Source organism: Stegodyphus dumicola, chromosome 11, assembly GCF_044657685.1.
Source record: "Stegodyphus dumicola isolate Sdum_Otavi_A_Nest chromosome 11, ASM4465768v1".
In the NCBI taxonomy this organism is placed as follows: Eukaryota; Metazoa; Arthropoda; class Arachnida; order Araneae; family Eresidae; genus Stegodyphus; species Stegodyphus dumicola.
In genome coordinates, this window is record NC_140778.1 from 134,735,425 (window position 1) to 134,756,950 (window position 21,526).

General features: G+C 30.8%; 1 protein-coding gene across 3 annotated transcripts in view; it reads right to left on the reverse strand.

Annotated features, from left to right (window-relative positions):
• Nucleotides 1-21,526, reverse strand: part of LOC118198188 (outer dynein arm-docking complex subunit 1-like) — a 39,777-nt gene that overhangs the window by 4,875 nt on the left and 13,376 nt on the right. For 2 of the 3 annotated variants that reach the window (XM_035369808.2, XM_035369807.2), the window contains exons 4-9: nt 20,694-20,816; nt 18,121-18,302; nt 16,439-16,597; nt 11,937-12,237; nt 3,725-3,979; nt 359-465 (exon numbers count right to left, since the gene is read on the reverse strand). In XM_035369808.2, coding sequence (XP_035225699.1) covers nt 359-465; nt 3,725-3,979; nt 11,937-12,237; nt 16,439-16,597; nt 18,121-18,302; nt 20,694-20,816 — 1,127 coding nt within the window. The remainder of the gene's footprint in view (nt 1-358; nt 466-3,724; nt 3,980-11,936; nt 12,238-16,438; nt 16,598-18,120; nt 18,303-20,693; nt 20,817-21,526) is intronic. The other variant, XM_035369809.2, reaches the window with a different exon arrangement.

Here is a 21,526-nt window from a genome sequence, read left to right on the forward strand (position 1 = left end):
AAAATGCCGAGTATATTAGAACCTACTCCATATTAAAATCAATTACAGCATTAAATTATTATTTCACTGTAACTGAAGTTTATTGTTTATGTCACAAATTATTTTGTTACATACGCCATAAAATTTTGCGACTTAATAATTGGCAGTTTTAAGAAACAAATAAATTAAACACTACAAAATTACTTAGAATAATTTGCATAACCCTTGCAATAAAACTTTGAAACAATTATTTGACCAACAGAAAATTTAAAAGAAGTAAATAAATTAAATAATAATAATAAATTTAGAAAAATTTGCATAAGTTTCAAAATAAAATTTTGAGATAATTTTATCTATAGAAAATTTGAAAAAACTAAACCTTTTCAGATGGACAGGCATGCAATGAGGAGATTTTCTTGTCAATGAAAAATTTAATTTATGAGTATTATTTTTGCTTTTGTTAAGTCCCTTTTTGGATTCACAGGACTGGAATAAGAAAGTTAAATAATTAGAAATGAAACTAATCAAATATTTATTTTAACATAGCTGAGCTATGCAATGAAATATACATATATATCAGAAATATTTTTAATGTTACTATGCAAAATTAATTTCATAAAAATAATTTTAAATTAATTAAATTAATTAAAATTTCATAAATTTAATTAATTTCATTAATTTAATCTTCATAAAAAATACATGGGGCATCCAATGAAGGTATTAAAATTTTTATCAGGTTAAACAACAATTCAACTTCAGTAGTCAAGAAGCACCTAACTAATGCTTTTTGTAGCATAAAAAAAATCAATATCGTCTTTGAAATTTACCTCATTTTATACCAAATATTTTATTTACCTATTCAATGCTCGAAAATTTTAAAAGATAATTATTATACAGCCTTATTCACAGATCTAACTTTGTGCCACTGTTCAGATTTAAGTCTTAACAGACTAGAGATGTCACATATGCATTTAATAATTTGCCTGTATACATACATAAAACAAAGGCTTTTATTCTAAAACAAATAAACACACAATTAAATATTAATTGTTAACAGAAATGCACTATATTGGAATAACATTATCTTTTTTAATATTGGAATATTTAAATATTTTAATGCTTCCTATAGTGCTGAATATCCCATCCTATATATATATAATAATTAAACATACATAAATGTTGCACAGACAATGAAACCTGTTATGCATCAGTTAAAAAAACTTAAGAAATTGAGAACATAATTTATAAACATGCATTTTAGCAAATTATATTTTCTCCCTCTCGATATTAGATACTACAAAACAAATATTTTTTGTTTAGAAAAAATAATTTATATTGCAATGTAAGGCAATCTAAAATAATATTTTGTAACCAGAGAATTGTATCTGCATACCTTAAAAACTACAAAAAATAACACAAGTTTACTCTGATACATAGTAGGAAAATAAGCCATAAATACTTTACACCTGAAATCTTGCTATTTGAAATTTCAGTATTTACAGCCATATATAGAGTGTCCCCTAAATGTTGTGACAAACTTCTAGAAGAGGTAGGGCACATCATAAGGTTTAATAATTGCATAGAAACCCATGCCCAAAAACTTCATTGTACACTGCCAGGGGGTGCTGTACAGGAGAGTGCTAGTGGAAAGTAAGGATTGCCTCATTCGAGCAGTAAGCATCATACGAAGAGCATGGAAAGCTATACAAATAGAGAGCTTGCAGACATGCACTGGATAATGGACGAGGGTAATGGACAAGCAGCTGCATGCATTTATTAACAATGCTTCCCAGATAGACATCAAGCACACCACAGTTTGCACATCTGCATCAAAATCTGTGTGACAATGGTCATTAAGAAGTGTCACAACAAGTGAGGGCAGGCCCCGATTGACTCGCTCGGTCATTAGAGAGGAAAGTGTGTTGGATACGGTGGAGAGTAATCCAAGAATTGACATACGTTCCATTGCCTCTCAATTAAGAATGTCTCATACCAGTGTTCAGCATGTCTTAAACGCCAAATCCTTCCACATCTTTTGTCTCCAAGGGTTCAGTTACTGCTCCCCGATGACCATCCTGAACGATGCGTTTTGCAAAGTGGTTTCTGCAAGAAAATGCCCATGATGTTAATTTCCCAGTTTATGTGTTATTTATGGATAAGGCCACATTCAATAGGGATGGCATAATAAATCACCACAATCAGCATTTGTGAGCTCAAGAAAACCCCCACGGTGTGCAGCACCATGCAGCACAACAATGCTTTAAAGTTAATGTGTGGCTGGGTTTGGTAGGCGACTGCTTAGTCAGGCCGTACATTTTACTATCCAGGTTGAATGTTGCGAATTATCTGATGTTCCTGAAGCAGGTTCTTCATGGTTTGCTTGACAATGTTCCACCAAACATGAGGTGCAACATATAGTTCCAACATGAAGGGGATGGGGTGCCTGCTCATTTTGGACTGGATGTTTGTAGCCATTTGAACAGATCATTCCTGCATCGATGGATTGGGCATGGTGGCTGACTTTCTGGCCCCCACGCTCACAGGATTTATCGAGCCTTGATTTCTTTTTTGGAGCCATCAAAAGTGTTGTATATCACATGTCTAAAATGTATTTTGTGGCAAGACTCACTTATGCAACTGCTACAATCAAAGAAATTCCTGGTGTGTTTGAATATGTCCGGCAATCAATGGTCTGTTGGTGTCAGGCATGTTTGGCGTCTGATGGAGTAAACTTCGAGCGTCTGTTTAACATTCAAGGTGCTATACACCATTTGTATTCATGTGCAATAAATGTTTCAAATTAATCACTGTCTTGTTTCCTTTCCACTCTACTACCACTTACCCCTGATATTTCCGGGCATGGATTTCTATGCAATTTTTAATCCTTGTGATGTGTCCTACCTTCCCCAGAAGTTTGTCGCAACATTTACGGGACACTCTATAATTTCTACAGATGATTAAAAATGTATTAAAATCTTAGATCTTTCTAAGACGCAGTGTAAATGTAAACTGAGATTTATAATGCAAGCTAAAGGGGAGAAAAATCAAGGCATGAATTCTAATAAAAGCAAACATTTCTAAATATAACTAAACTAAGGAGAGCATTTTCCACAATAAATAATAAATTACTGCAAACCTAACTCTAAAAATTTATTATATCACATTGAAACTTTATGGTTAGATGTTCTTCAGGAATTCTTCAGTAGAGTCTTAGCAAGAACAAAACAAATCTCTGAACTTTAATATTAATAACATGCAAAAATCACCTGAATCAGTTATAATCATTGAAAATGTTCAATGCATTTCATGATACTGCTGTCTCTTGAAAAGTAGACAGATCTTTGAATGTGTTTTCTACTGATTCAGTGCTAAAGTTTAGCACATTGTCACTACCCCCATTAAAAATTTTTATTTTACATTAATGAACTTTTTTTATTTGGCTTAAATTGAATAATACAAGAAAGACACTTTTCCCCCCTTATTGCTTTAAATTATAAACCATAATAAGCATTTAAAAAAGTAAAAACAAAAAAAAAGTTCAGCAGATATATCTAAAGTTTTATTAAAATTTATGTGTAGCCCAAAAGAAAAATTTTAAGATTAAAACTACTAATAAATTTTAACTACAAAGTAAATTTATAGAACCTTTACATAAAATATGCACCACAAAGATAAAAAAAAAAAGAAAAAAAAAAAAAAAAAAGAAATGAAAAGTTAAATGGATCATAAATAAATTTTACCTTACCTTTACCTTCCGCTTCATGAAGTTATGACAATTTATTAACTCTAATATTCTTCTTTCAAGAGCTTCTAAGTATAATAGAATATTGTCATCTGTAATGCTGTCATCAACAGAAAAAGAAATACCACTGAATGAAATTCCATCTAAAGCACCATAAATCTTCAATAACACCCGTTTTACATATTCTAGTTCCTCAGCTCTGGCATCAGCTGCATCTTCTAGTTCTTTAGCCTCAGTTCGTAATTTATCTGTCACATTCTAAAAAAGTTATTACATTATCAAACAATGATACTGAAATATTTTTCAAATACATGATTTAAAATTGAGTTATAAGTTTTACTATATTTTCAAAGAACAGAATATGCTCTCTGAACAGCAGATTTAAAAGAGCAGCATATTAAAGTGACAAAAATATACTACAATATGCTTTGAAGATGTTTTGAAACACTAAAAATACCCAGTTATGTATACATTAAGGATAATTTTGGGATATACTGTATTTAGCATAGACTATATTCAGTATTTAAGAATAATTATAAAATAGATGCAGCTGCATGAAAATTATTAGCATTCCACAGAATGTAATTATTTATCATAAAATTATGCTACTAAAATTAAAAACTTATTGCTATACAAGCAGTTGCAAATACATTGTATACAATATCCAAACATGACCAAATTATGAAGTTTGCTTGTTTGTTTCATTGAATGTGGCCAAATACAAAAAGGCTAATTGCCTAAATGGAAAAGAAGTTTCATAGAAAAGTTAATATGGAAAACTAACAGCTATTTATGTTACACTAATCGAAAACCATAAAAACACTCATGAAATTAACCGACTCACCAGTCAAAGTACCAATATTGTGTAGTCTTTATTTTCACTTGCACTATTTAATGAACAAATTATATAAGGAAACATGTTTGATATCAAATGCTTATTTCAAAAAAATATAAAAACCATATAATAATATCTTCAAACTGAAGATATCTGACTGGATTCCAAATCATACTTGTTCGATTTCAATTGTATTCAGCATGTTCAGGATATCCAAGGTAAATAAGTTGCAACATGGTAGATCTTTTCATGGAGCCTATAGAAGCTAAGATATGCCCTCTTGGAAGAATGGCATTTGATTGCAGTGGATTTAATTAATACTTCAATTAGTACAGGGTTCGTACACATTTCTGCACACGGAAATTAAGTACTTTTAAGGACCATTAGTGAAAAAAATTAAGGACCTATGAGCAAATGGGAACTGAATAATGTCAATTAAAAATATTATTCTATGCCTGAATTTCACTTTTGTAATACCATCCTAAAAATAAAATAGATCCCTAAGTAGTATCCATTATTACTAAACATGAATTAACTAACATAATTATTAAAATGTTTGATAAAAAAATAAACTTTATGCAACTTATCAAGTAGCATTAAATATTTTACACTTATAATAGTTGGTCATGTTTGAAAGAAGATAAGTGACATTTACGTTTTACTAACAGTTAGCTTCATGTTGATATTTTTATGTCTCATTTTGTCACACACTTGGTCAGTCCAGAGGTTTAGTAAATAGCAGGTAGATTTTATGTTAAACGGCATAGATTAAAACGAGAAGTAAGATCATAATCAGTATGATTCATAACAAAAGACAGAATGTTTGTCACTGCTGCTCCTTGTCTAGAGAGAGACCTGCTGATTAGAACAAACCTGAAAGGCCTGATGTAGACACGGCTGGCAAGTCTTGAAAGTTAGTCAGGCTCTGCTTAATGCATTCAATGTCATAGCTTTGTGTAGAGTTCCAGGGGTTGTAACCCAGTTAATATACTTTAAGGTTCCAATAAGCCATTAAAGCACCAGAGGTGATAAGTTGTTTTGTATATACAGGGTGTTTCATAGATCATGGGACAAACTTGGAGGGGTGGCGGAGCGTACTAAAATATGCATTTTTTGTATAGGAATATAGTGTCTAAAGTGACGGGTTAAGGCAGGAACGCAAAAAAACGACACGAGAGGAAAATGTGTTTATGTACAAAATCAACGCAAAGTGCTTCTTTGCAGCAATACAGTATTCACAATAAATGTTCAAAAAAGGGAACACTAACAGTAATAGGAACTACAGCTGTGATTGGTTGGCAATGCAGCGGTAGTGAGTCGGACAAACAACGATCCGATGCATCAGAGGATCATTTGCAACTCTGCTGTCGAGAGTAAAAAGCTGACATGCATCTCATGCTGCTAATGGGAACGGCAGAGCAGCGCTACAGTTGTACCGGAACGGTTTCCGAACAGGCGTATGCCGTAGCACACAACGTTCAAGAGATTGCATCGGTCTCTGTGCGAAAACGGGTCATTTGAAGCCAACTCTGACACTATGAGTGAAAGAAGAAGTGCACGACAACCTCGCATTGAAGAATCCATCTTGAACATTGTGCATGAATCACCTCAGACAAGTACAAGAGCTACTGCACGTAGTCTGCAGCTGAGTCATTCCACCGTTTGGAGAGTACTGCATGAAAATGGTTTGCACCCATACGATTTGCAGAGTCCAAGCCTTGCAAGAGACAGATTACTCTCTTTGAGTTCATTTCTGTCATTGGTTCTTGCAGCAGTGTGCGGCGCAGGCGGGTTTCCCATCGGATGTGCTATTCACGGACGAGGCAACTTTCTCACAGGACGGCATCTTCAATAGCCATGACATGCATGTGTGGACAACTCATAATCCACACGTCCACATGCATTCCAAACCCGCTTCTCCATGAATGTGGGGCCGGGTATTGTTAACGACTACCTCATAGGCCCATACCTCTTACCTGCACGTACAAATGGCTTATGTTATCACATTTTTCTACAAGAGGTGCTACCGGAATTGCTGCAGAATGTTCCGGCTGTCGTTTGTGATCGCACGTGGTTCCAGCATGATAGTGCACCAGCCCATAACCATGTGCGGGTCCGCAATTACTTGGATGGGACATTTCCGGGCCGATGGATTGGCCGTGGTGGACCCATTCGACGGCCACCCCGTTCGCCATATTTATCAAGCTTGGATTTTTTTTTTATGGGGCCATCTGAAGAGCATCATTTACGAGACTCCCGTTGACTCACTGGAGGACCTCGATGCACGACTATCCATTGTGGCTGTAAGAGTGCACGAAATGCCCGTCGATTTTCAAAATGTTCGTCAATCCCTTCTGCGACGTTACCAAGCATGCATTACTGATGGTGGTCGCAATTTTGAACATTTACTGTGAATACTGTATTGCTACAAAGAGACACTTTGCGTTAATTTTGTACATAAACACATTTTCCTCTCGTGTCGTTTTTTTTTTTTTTTACGTTCCTGCCTTAACCAGTCACTTTAGACCCTACATTCCTATGAAAAAATGCATGTTTTAGTACGCTCCACCACCCCTCCAAGTTTGTCCCATCATCAGACACCCTGTATTATTAAGTCTCAATAGATGCAAAGAATACGTTTTACTTGAATTTTTACATTTTTGTGTTTTATCTTGTGACCACAGTGAGTATTAATGAAAGGCAATAACTCACTTTAATATGTAGAGATAATGTTTAAGGTTAAGTAGTTAGTTAAAAATAATTAAATTAGATAACATCAGTCATTATGGATTTACATAGCCACTATTAAATTTTATTTTTTAACAATATTTGTTAAAAAAAAAGCCTTATTAAAATCACAATCTAATAACATTTTACAGTTTAAAATACATGTAATTTATGACATTGATTCTAAACGATATTAGGATAATTACACATTAAAAGCTACAAAACATTTATGTTTTGTAACAACAACACTCAACAAAATATTTATCCGTCATTTTAATTTGAAGCCTATAAGGATTTTCTCCCACCTTCTTGGTGTAGTGGTTTGCACACTGGGCCGGTATTCCAGAGGTCCGCTGTTCGATTCCCGGCGAAGGCGTTGTTAACTTTTTATCTTTCCTGCTTTCAAAAATATCTAATGTTTCTACAAGCCTCCGCAAACATATTGGCTAGTTTATATCGATTTCCTTCTCTTTAAGCATCTTTTCTAACAATTACAGGTTTGTCTCAATATACAAACCAATGCTCTCGCTAGTTTCTGCATGCTTTATCTCCTAACCTGTCAACCTCTCCACAATGTACCTATGAGAGCTTAATTGATCTGGTAAACGTTAAATAGTCCAAAACCTCCGACAGACGTGAAGCACATTATCGCTATGTCTGAAATTAACTACAATATCAGACAAAGGTTTAAATAACAAGAACAGTCAAATTCAAACTAATTATGCGGACTAATGGTTCAAAGATTATACAATTTAATTTGAATTTAATCTGGCTCATTAATTATGTCATATGAGGAAATAGAAATGGGAAATTATGGTAAAGGCTGAAATTATAAACCATTGGGTAATTTACATAATAATAACTGCACATATCTTTGAAGAATAATTTTCTTTATGTATTCAGTTATTTTTTTTTTTTTTTTAAAAAAAACGTTTCCTTTTTATTTTAGAATTTTTGGATTTAATTAGAATTTTTGTTATTCTAAAAAACACTAAATGCATTTAGAATGTACAGAAAAAGCTGCTAATTTTATATTTCTTTAGTAATATAAACATTCAGAATAAATATGAAATATATATAGCAAAGGCCGGTTACAGAGCTGATATGTCAGAATTTCTAGAATTTAGTTACAGACCAAACAACAAAATCTAGAAATGGCAAAATTTTTAGAATTTAGAGCAGGCATTGGAAGCAGAATTTAGAAAGGCGCTAGGCAGCAGAATTTAGGATCCACAGAGATTGCATCAGGTGGGAAAATGCCTAGTGCCAGCTATGTGTATGATGCATTAAGAAATATTAGATGAATCTTTTAAATTGTAAGTTTTCAATTTCTTTATTAATAAAAAAATCCTTTTCTATAATGCCTGCCCATGTGATAAGATTAGAAGCATTTTTAATATTTTCAATGCTTGTGTCAACTGAAAAGGAGAGAAAACAAAGGGAAGATAAACATGTTAAGATTCTAGTATCAGAAGTAAAACATTCAAATATTATGTTTTCATTGTTCTTCCAGACGTTCTCCAAAACGTAAGAAATTCATTGAAAACTTTCTGTAAAATACATCCATTACATGTTGATACCATGGAGACATTTTTCATTTTGTCACATATTTCTCGAATCTTCTAGAATCATGGATCTATAAATCTTGCCTGCAAATCCTTCTAAACTTTCCAAGCTGCAATGTCTAAAATCCTAAAGAAAAATTATCCCTACCATTTCCGTAACAGCAAAAAGACATAAATATTTTTGAAAAAAAAAGGGGGGAGTGAAAAAGTATAAAATTAATTTTATAGAAAAAAACTGATGCCCATTCTGTGAATATTGAATAATCTGAGACAATTACATGGGAAAAGCTCTTACTATGAAAAAATTAAAAACAAGACATTTTTAATTAATTACATAACTAATTTGGTTTTGATATAGCTGTTTCGTAAATTGTGCTTTATAGCATTATACCTTGTTTATTTTTCAGATTCAAAATGAAACTGTATAATATGACAGCAAAAAATAAAAATGTTTTATTTTAATGTTCTATTTTAAATATAATTTCAATATATTACAGTTATTTTAATGAAATTTATCAATGTTATGATGTCTGAAAAGTCGTCGAAAAATTCTCAGATCTCGGAATTAAAAATTTTTATAGAAACTAATCTTAAAATCGCCAAATGTTGAAAAGTCTCCCAATTTAGAACCGTTTAATAAAAGAATTCACATCCTCAAAAGCGAAAAGTTGTTTAAGGGCTCTTTATTAGAAAAAATGAATTTCGAAATGCTTATGTTTCCTTTCTTGCTTAGAAACTCGAGTATCCCATCATTTATATTAGAAATAGAAACAAATTATAACTCATGAACCTATTCGAAAGATTTACCATATATACAGCAATGAATTGCCAAAAATATTCCTCCAAAATGGCAGTCGTAAAAACAGACAGAAATTTCAGATGATTAAAATTAAGGACCTTCTGCTGATTTTGGCCAAAATTAAGGACCAAAAATCAATTCCAAAAAATTTAAGGACTTTTAAGGACTCTTAAGGACCGTACGAACCCTGTAGTACAGTCAAAAGTCGTAAATCCGGAATGATCTATAATCCGGACCTCAAAGCTACAAACTTTCTGTGCATGTGTCAATGCATAATACGTTAATGCATGCGCATAGGCGTTTATGCATGCGCATAATACATTTATGCATTCACATATGTGTGTGCATGCACATAATACGTTTACGCATGCACGTTTAATGTATATCGGATGGTATAAGCTAGGCTAAAATTATCTAATTATCTATTTCAGTTAATGTTGCAGATGGCGTTGTTCCTTAATCTTCGAATTGGATCCGGCTGATTATTTTTTGCAGACTGCTAGAGCAATTTTATAAAAGTAAGCATGAACTTTCGATTATGTCAAATAGAATTTTCGATGCTGGAGCTGCCAAAGGATCTGCAAAGCGAAAGCATGTTTCGATGTCCATTAAACAAAAAGTGGAACTGCTGCAAAAAATGGATAAAGGCATGAAGAAAGTGACAGAGAGGTGATTTGTTTCTCTAACCATTCCGAAATCTGTTTATCAATTTCACGCTGCTCTGCGGAAGTGGGGGAATGTTGCGACGCGCAATGAACTGGAAGTTGATCTGTCAGCACTATCCTCATCTTCAGGGCAGATGTTTTTATTTTATTAGGCTTATAATTCCTCACTAAATGTAGTATTTCATCTCGATGTACTCCGATATAATTTAAATCAATTTCCTCGTCATTATAAATATCACGAATACACATCAAATAGTTTTCTGGTTGCAATTTTCTAATTTTGACTATGTGTAATATATGCTTTGCGCATGCGCGCGTTGAAAGAAATGTTTAATAAAGTAAACAAATAAATATTAAGCTTTTTTTGTAAATTTTGATACCCCTTAGATCATAATTGCTCTTTATTTCATAAATTACGGTTTCATATTTTTAATTTTATAATTTCTGCATGCCATCTTACCAGATTTAAACTGATGATCTATAATCCGGAAAAACCGATAATCCGGAATCTCCGAAGTTCCGACGAGTACGGATTAAAGACTTTTGACTGTAGTATGAAAAGATATTAAATGAGCATTTCTGTTACAAGAATCACAACACATCCTATTAAACAATTACATCCTCAGGGATGACCTAATTTTTCTAGTTCTATAATTTTCTACATAGTTTCATAACAGCAGAAATATTTTACAGTTGTACAACTTATAAACAAAGAAATATATCTTTAGACAGGGTTTTAAATAAATATAAAAAGCATTTGATAGCAGTGGATTTAATTGATGCTTCAATTAGCAGTATGAAAAGATATTAAATGTGCATTTCTGTTACAGGAATCACAACACATCCTCAGGGATCCCCTAATTTTTTTAATTAATTAAAAAAAAATGAATACCCACTACCCACCGCTTATTAAAATCCCTTCTTTTCTAAACACAATTGAGTTCATTAAACAGAAATAGATATAAATTATAAATTAAAAATTCATTAAACAGAAATATATAGAAATAGAGCTTGATATATAGTGATTTCTGTATTGGTAATTGTGATTATAACTTTAAATTCTTTTAGTAAAATAATGACTAACAACAAAATGCAATACTTAACTCTAAAATATAAATTAAAAATTTTTGCCAAAATTAAACTATTTACACAGCTTTGAAATTTATTGTTTCACTTTTTATAAAAGTATTTTGATAAGGACATGCATGATGAACTTTAGAACTTTGATAAGCACTTGTTCTATCTGTGTTTTTACTTCCTTGTACGAAGTAAATGAAGTATTGCATTCATGAAAAGTTTCAGGTATCCTATTTCAGACAGTTCCTAAATCTTTTGACCATTCTCGAACCCATCTGAATGATTTTTTTTGAGAGACTCGCTCCAAGTCTTAGGGCCATTACAATCTACCCTCTATCAAATTTGCTTAGATCAGCAGCCTTTCCCATCACTTGCAAAAGTAAGTGCATGTCATGCAGATGAGATCTTTGAAAAATGTGGAAATGGTAATAATGTTTTGGGTTGTCAATGTATAATAATTCACACAACACTAAAATGAAAACATTTTCAACACTCTTGAATTCCGGGTATTTTTTCCACTCTTTGTAATACAAATTAGCAGATTTACCTCAATATCACTTTTAATAGCTAAATCTTTCCTCTGTTGTTCTTTGTATTGTCGAGTAATAATTTCAAGTTCTTTCCTCTGAGCTGTAACTTCTTCATGTAACTTCTCTATTTCAAGATTCATCTCATTAACTTTTTCAAATAATGCTAAATTAGCTTCTTCTTGTTCAATATAGCTTTTGCATATATGATTAACATCTTTGCATCCAGAAGCCATCTGAATTCGGGCAAGGATGCTATGATAATTTTGAAGTTTATGCTCTAGAATTTGCTCATTTCCTGTAACTATTTCTTCATTTTCACTAGAATGAAAAGGAAAGGGAGAAAGTAAATAAATAACTAGATAATCAGAACTTAAGACATGAATACAAATGGGTGAATATAATTAAATTAACTCTCTAGACCTATAAGGACATTCTACTATTACTTTTGGATTCATTAGCCATATCCTGTACTGTCTATTTTCTAGTAACTGACATTACAGCTAGTGCAGCAGAGATTTTTATCAGTACCATCACATTTCTCAATCTAAAGGCAAAATTACCACAAGATTCAAAACTGCCTAATATAACTATGATTAAAGTAGTATGAAGTTCTAGTTGAGCAGTTCAGTATAAATGAGCCCATTTAAAACAGATATCACTATAATAAATACATTCATTTTAATTATCATACAGCTAAAGACAGATTCCTTATTTGCCTTTTAAGCAAATAATAATAATACTTATTTATAAATGATAAACTCACTTTGTGCATTAAGGTAAAATCTGATTGTAACATTGTAAACATTAGATCAGTCATTCCTTTACTGATAAGAAGGTCATTCATTAAATTTCAACATCCTTAAAAAATTTTTATTTCACATATATGATTAAAATTTATGTCAAATACTAAAATTAAATAATAATTAATCTTTATAAAACTGTTGTCCTGTTTCATTATAGAACACAAACACATCATAGGAAACAATTGATAAATAAAATTGGAAGAGAAGCATGCCAATGTAAAATTTAAACCAAGGAAAAGTACGAGGTAGAATTCAAAAGTTCCCGGACTGAGTGTATAACATAAAAAATACTATGAATTAAATTGCAGAAACGCATCCTCCTTCAAAAAAAGATCCGTGTGCAACAACACGCTTTTGCCAGTGCCTGTAAAGTTCATTGAAGCATGTCTAGAATCCCTTTTTAGCCATGTCCTTTAATTCAGCCTGCAATGCACATTTAACTTCAACTGACGATTAAAATTGACTACCCTGCAAGCATCCGGCCAGTTCAGGAAATTGGAAGAAATCGCAGGGTGCGAGATCAGGTGAGTAAAGAGGATGAGGCAAAAAGTTGTTTTCGTTTTCACAAGAAAGTCATTGACGAGTAGGGATGGTGAGCACAAGCGTTGTCATGCAACAGCACCCGTGACTGCTTCAGCCCACATTTTTGGTCTCTTCTTCAAGTTTGACTCACGCAAAAGACACAGGATTTTGATGTAGAGTTCTTTGTTCACAGTGCATCCTTCAGGAATAAATTCCTGATGCACAATGCCCTGGATATCGAAGAATACCTCTAGCATGACCTTTCCTTTACAGTGATCTTGGCGGAATTTCTGCTTCCAGAATTTCTGCTTCCATGGAGATTGTGGTGATTTCCACCTTGTCGATGCTCTCTTGGTTTGTGGGTCATACAAAAAATGCCATTTCTCATCTCCAGTAACAGTTCTGCCAAGTAGGGAAGGATCTTTGTCAACAGCCGAGATTAAGTCTCCTGCCATTTCCATTTGAATTCCCTTCTAGTTTAACATGCGACAAACAATGTGTTGACACACCCTATGCATGTTAAGATCCTTAGAATGTGACATCTGATATCCCAACTGATTCTGCTTTTTGGCAAACTGTATGCTGCCTGTTCACACGTACCACCCCAGACACCTTTTTGCCACTGTTTGTTTTCAAATCGCCGAGATTGTTAATCATAAATTCATTAAAGTTTTACAAAATATGAAATAAATATTTAAAAAATATATAATGTAATGCCATTTTATAAAAATACTGAATAATTTTAATAAAACAGATCATAAATTAAATACGTGTTTATTATTTAAATCAATCTGATTCAATTATAAGAAAAAAATATTCTTTAGAACTGCATCCATTGCTTGCATATCACAATTTGTTAATCCGCAACAGACTTGAAAAAAAAATATCTTACATTTATCCAAATGGCAGCTCGAATGAAAAGTGAAGCAATGCATTTACAGTGATCCCATACAAAATCCCATTTTGAGACTAATAGCCGTTTCGGGGGGGGGGAATATATATATATGTGATGTACCAGCTTTTGTCCGGAATAAATAGATTGTTGAAGAATCATAGATGTAGTCGTAGCTTAAATTATCAGACGATAAGTTTAAAAAACAGGATCCATTTATTATTGGTCAGGAGAAATAGCGGTTACAAAAATCATATTTCTGGAGCAAATAAAAAAGAATTACTAATAACTTTTTGTATGAAGTTTACTGCATCGTTACATTAAAGAAAAGACCCCAATATTCCTTTGTGAGTCCTTTTATAGCCTCTGGAAAGGCGGAGCTTCCAAGAAATGACGTCAGCCTCGTCAGTCATTCCAGTTCGCTTTAAATATCTCCAGAACATTCTATAACTGTACATGTAGAAAAAGGCAGGAAAACAAACTTGACTACGGGGCTGTGGATTTAATTCCACGTACTTTCAAATAAGAGACCGTCACCATTAAAAAAATGAAAATAACATACAGTTAGAATTTTAAGTGTATTCTTGACTATGGAATTTTATTATTACATATATATATAAATTCTGAAAGCTTTCAGATTTTGCATTATGCCTAAAGAGACATTTTTTAACCTTTTGTTAGTTACCTTTATTTATTAAATATCATATTCTTTGCACGTAAACCATAAAATTCAATTCACCAGCAATATTGCAAAATAATTTTAAAATGAGCACAACTTCAGAATTTCCGATACACAATCTCGCGTGCTGGAGACAATTTTTTTTTTTTTTTTTCCGTGTGTGTACAGTTTTGCCATTGCTCACTTTGAAATCATTGAGTTTGTTAATCAAAAATTTGTTGAAGTGTTACAAAATATGAAATTGATAATAAAACATATTTCAAATTCCAAATTAGGGCTTCCAGATGCCCATATTTGGTGGAAGATTACGTTATTCAAAATTGGATGGGTCTAGGTACCGTTGTTTTATCACAATGCGAGAAACATGTATATATTTTGCAGATTCTTCATTATTTAATTTCTTTAAATTTAACACAAGGCCATAATATTTGGTGGCAACAATTTGAAAAGGGAACTGACATTTATAGTGAATCAACACAAAATGTCAAAATTAAATTAACAGCCCTTCTGGGCTTAAAAAAACACTAATGACTCTTAAACTGATTTTAATTTTTTTAATGTGAAGCTAATTAATACCTTCTGGGAAAAGTATTAATTAAACATATAATTTATCAATATAAAATTACAATTTATAAATAATATTCAGTCAATGTAAGTAAAACTAAAAATATGTTTGTAAAAAATTTCATATTTTCAAATATAATCAATATAAAAATTCATACAAAATTCTACTTCCTAATTCAACTTTAAGTACTTATGTTTCAATAATTTTGAATGAATTAAATTTATACCTAAAAAATCGTAAAATTTGTAGCATGCAAATTCTTATTTTAAATAACTGTAAATGTATTCTTTATTTGTCCAAATATAATTTATATTGATTAATATAATTTTAATTTAGAGGTCATCAAATGCATTTTACAATTTTTATAATATTTCATACTTTTTATCAGAATGATTCTACTACCAAATCATTAAGTCTCACATCATTTATTTTGATTACAAAATGCAATCCAGTTCTATGTATAATTATATACTTCTAACATGAACATATAATCTAACATGAATTAGGTTTCATGAGTGGAACTAAAGGAAAAAATATGATTACATATGTAAAATTTCATTTTAATGCATTTAATGCTTTAACCTATTTATAAAGGAAAAAATTTTATTAATTTTTGAGGAAGCTTTGGTGCCATTTTTATTATGTCATTTTCTAAAAATGATCATCTTATCAGAAAGCAAATACTGCTTTATGGCTGAATTGTCAGCATATTCAAGTAATACAAAATATTTACAGTTATCAAAATGAATGGATTCTTTTAAAAGTCTTCTTTTCCCTTCCCCCTACTTATACACTATTTAAATATCTAAACAGGAAGCCATTTTACTATTTATCAATATTCAGCCACAGAAAAATATGCCTTCTAACTTCTCACTTAAAATAAGATTTTAATTTATCAAGGGGGGGGAACTTTGGACATGAAGTTTCCAAAGGCTTTTGGGGCATTGTAAAAAAATTATGCTAATTTTAATTTCAGTGATTTATCCAGTAATTTACCCTATGTGTAAATCGCAGGTTACCTGCAGTTCAAAATAATTTGTAACAAACTATCAACAAACCTGGCTGTCATTCTTTCCTTTGCTTTAAATTCCATAAACTCCTTTAACTGCTTATCTTGTTCAACTAATATTTTCAGCTCTTTGATTTTTTCACCTAATTTCTTCTGATCAATCTGAGTTCTTTCTTTCAGCAAATTCAGCTTATATTTCACAGATTCTCTAAAAGACAAATAATTCTGGACAGAAAGAATACACAGCATTTTTTTCATTCATTAAAACATTCACTTCTAAATTTAAAAAAAAAAAAAAAAAGTTTAAAATAATATAATCAAGAAATTTTCTTAAATATCAGTTTTCATGCAATATGAGCAAAATAGTATAATAATACCACAATACTTTTTTAATATATATTACAGTATTTCCGAACAGAAAATAAATTATTTAAGAATACAGTATTTACCATATTTGCCGCCGTATAAGATGCACTTTTTTCCCTCTGAAAATAGGTCTGAAAAACAGGGTGCGTCTTATATATCGATACTCAGTTTTTGATTACACTCATTTCTAGAAATTTCCCCTATTCGGAGTTATGCGATTTTTTTTTTTCTTGTTTCCTTGTGGAGTGTGGGAATATTACAGTCATGTAGAGTTCAGCGAATGTGCATGTACTATCAATGACGGTCACAGCTGGGCTCATTTAAACTTTCCAACTTTTGTGAACGACTTCCAAGTGTGCAAAATTTCTACTGTTCAGTTTTCTTAAATTCTTAAGTAAATAAATAAAATTATAGCTAAACAACAATGTTGGCATTATTATAATATCGCATACAAGTTACATGTGATTGCGTATGATAAAATACATGAAAACAGGGCCGCAGAGAGGCATTTCAGGCCATCCCCAACTGAGAAAATGATAAGAGCTTGGCGGAATCAGGAAGAGAATCTAAAAAAAAAGCAACTCACAGTACACATAACCTACAAAAAGGAACTGCATAATGGTCTGAACTTTTAAGCAGAGCTGAATACTTGGATTTTAGACCACAGAAGAGCAAGACTTTCAATCTCTGCAAAAATGATTATTCATCAAGCGAAAGTGATAGCGACTGATAAAGAGATTGCTGATTTTATTGGATTGACAAGTTTTACTGGATTGGTGTTTTTCAAGATTCAGAGAAACCAGCTATGTATGCAGACTAAAACAAAAATATTGCAAAAGATGCCAGACTTTGTGTTTGTATTACTTTATATTTAAAATACTGTAAATTCATTATAATGACCAGTAATAAAGTTTTATCTTTTAAAAGCGTGTATCAAAAAGGGGGTGCATCTTATAGGCCGGTGCATCCCATATGCCAGCAAATAAGATAATTATTTCTTCATTAAAATGTATAAGCTACAAACTAAACTAAAAGTTACATCACTTTAGATATCATTCACTTCCTATTTTATCAATAAATTAACAAATAAATTGACACAAATTTAATACATAATATTCACAAATAAATTGACAATAAACAATTCAGGTTTTAAAAAAATCAGATCTAATAAGTGAAATTTTGGTGTGGCTTATTTATTTTGTGGCTTTTCCAACCTTCCATATAATAAACATTATAAATCAAAAATAAAAATGATTTTACTTTAAATTTGTTCTAGTCATTTCAGTTTAATGACTTTTAGTTTTATAAAATAATTTTCAAACTAAATATATTTTCCTTCAATAAAAATTCAATAGCTTCTCTTACCCAGTTTGATATGATACAGTTGCAGAATGTATGACTTCAGACCATGTCTTTTTACCAACTGCTAGTAAATGTTTGATATGAGCATATTTCCTTCGAAAAGAACTTTGTGTAAGGAGAAGGGAACTGATTTCTTCTCGTAAAGCATTATTTGCAATCAGAAGTTGATTATACTTGTTGAGACTCTGTTCAAATATTACAAATAATTTATATCACTTATTACTACATAAAATTCAGGAAATATTTTAAATCTCGTTCATTTACCTATATCTACCAATAATTTATTTCTCATTTATTCAACCATTAATTTTAAATCTTTTGATCACTTCCTAATTGTTAAAATTAGCCTTTCTCATGTTCTTCACAAACTGCTTCCTAATATAGTTGATAATCTATTAATGTAAAAAAAAGAATATTTTTCAATAAATAATCAAAATAAATAAAATACATAAAAGATTATTATATAACAATTCATTTATTTTGTTTTGATAGAATTATACAAGACTGTGATCAATCTGACCAGTCTAAACTCTTTTAATGGCAATATTTAAATAAAACAAACTGTTTTCATTAACAATACCCCACTTTATGAAACTTGACAATGAAATTACTGCTGCCATTCAAAATACGCATACTTAAAAATTTCATATCATCATCAAGAACTTGATAAAACATGCAAACAAATGCACTGAACTAGAAAGAAAATTTCCACAAAAGTTGGGCAAGTTATTATCACAAATATATGCATTTACTGATTCACAAATGGTTCATTCTGTTTCACAAATATAGTAAGAGCTTGACTATTCAGAAAGCATGGAAAATGCTGAATTCTGGATGGTTGAGCATATAAAAAAAGGAATTCACATTAGAAAAGCCAAATGAGAAAAATTAACACTCTAAAATTATAAAACAATCACCTTATTTGTTATTAACTTGAATATCAAAAGCCTATATTTAAAATTATACAAGATTTAAAAAAGAAAAAGACAAAATTTTGCACCAAACAAGAAAATTGGTGGAGATGTCGACAATCATTCTGGTAGATGTTGAAATGAACAAAGCTATTTACTTAAATAATAAAGTGATACAGATTACTGATAGAATATGTGAAAAACTTAAATCATTTATTATAATTTTTTATGTTGCATCACCATTATTCAACCATTTTGAAAGTCGCATATTGTGGCTTTTTTTAATGCCTGGATTCTACACCTTTGAATATACTCTACTTCACAAAATCTCAAACATTAATCATTTTTTCAAAATGTGAGGAAAAAATAGAACTTATATTTTTTTGTAAAATTTAAATTGGCTTATTGAAGATTAATCAAATTTATATTTAAATGAAAACAAATTTCTTATGATTTGTGTTGGGATATCATGCTTATCCATTAATGGCACTAAATCATGCTGCTTGGCGACAATGTATATGCATTAATAATATTATAAGCTCTATACTGGCATTACAAACAATCTGTTTCATTAATTTTTGGGGGGGAAGGAAAGTTTTTTTTTTTTTTTTTTTTTTTTCTAAAATTCTAAAATATTCTAGTTGATTGAGCTTTCTGTTTAGTTGAATGCTGAATAGTAGGGCTCTTACTTTACATACAAATTATCTATACAATATTTTTACTTTATATACAAATTATCTATTTACTATATACAAATTATCTATACTTCATATTATATTTATATTACAAATACAATTTATAAACTGATTGTTTTGTTTTAAACTGAATACCCTACATATAATCTAATACATTTACTTAAATTTAATTTGAATTTAAAACATTTAAAACCAATGAGCATGCAATTTTTTAAAACATTACTAAATATTTATTAAACATATTATTTAAAAAATTAAATTTATGAATACAAAATATTAAAGTAAAGAAATTAAGTATTAAAACATTGAGTTAAATATCAACTGCAAACTAATCTCATCTTATTTTAAAATGTTAAGTTTTCTTAACTGAGGAATGATTTAAATATCATTACTTTAAACCATCACAATAAAGTAAAAATTTCTCAGGAAATACAAAAAGTAGAAAAAATTGTGTGGGATAACAGAAGTGATAGATGATGTTACAGTAGATTAGGAATTGTTTTTATACTAACAGATAATATGGAATATATAAACATTGTTAAATCATCCATTAAAAATTTTAATTGCCAATTAATAAAAAGAAATTAAGTATATAGCTATTAATATTCCTTTCTTTCAAATTTCCAGCTTTATTACCCTTCTATCAAAATACAAGAGTAATAAAAACAAAAACATTATTCTTTCTGTTTGCACATGTGTTCATCTTGTTTTGAATGCTGATTTAATTTATATAACTAAATGAAGATACTCTTCAAATTATACTGCTTAAAAATTCATATAAATTATTAACAGCATTTTTCTATTAATTATAGTATGGGTTTTTCTTCTTTAGTACAACAACTTTTTTTTTTTTTTTTTACCTGTTGTTGGCTTAACAGTGATTTGGGTTTAAATGTGCATGACATCTCCAATGTTAACCTAGTTAATAAGGAGTCAATGGTAGATAATAATAAATAAATAAGTTGCTTACACTGTTCAGTCTATTTTCCAAGAATGAAATATTCTTTCGATGTCTTTCTATTCTGTCTTTACTTCGATTAGCTTGGACAATTTCTTTCTGTTTCTGCCTAATTTTCTTATCGGTGTCTGCAATCTAGACAGGAGAGATTTAAGCTTATATGATGTCAAAACATCTTAATTAAACAAATCAATTTGTAAATGAAGTCAAAATACTTTAATGACAAAAACCCAAACAATCAGTATATTTTATTTCTTTTCACACTTTTGTTTTGCATACTTTTAGAAAGATTTTGATTGCAAAAGGTGTGAAATAAGAGGACAATAAAAATTATTGAAATATTACAAAATAGGAATGTTACAAAAAATATCTAAAAAGAAGTTCTCTAACATCCAAAGTTAAAAAACAAAAGTTTCAATTAATCAATCTCAAAATCAAAACACTAGCAGTGAAATCTGGGAAATAACAAGGATGTGAAAATATGACCAAATTCTCCACTCATGACAAACTCTGCAAATTGTTTGGAAAACCAGGTCAGAATCTGATGCAGTCCTTTGTTCCATAGACTTCAGCACTTCTTTTTTAATCATAACTTTCGCAGAAACCAAGGTCTGTGATTGGCAAGGTCAAGCTTATGTAAGTAATAAGGTCAAGCTTATGTAAGTAATATAAGACAGTCGGAATATTTAAGTTCACAGAAAAATATCACAGGAATCAATGTCCAACAACTGAAATCATTTTAAATGTCTTTTTTTTTTTTCCATTTGTTATAAGCCAATGAAGTTATCCTTGCTATTTTGTTGGCCATATTCAGATATTTTTCCCCATTTAGCAGATGTTTACTC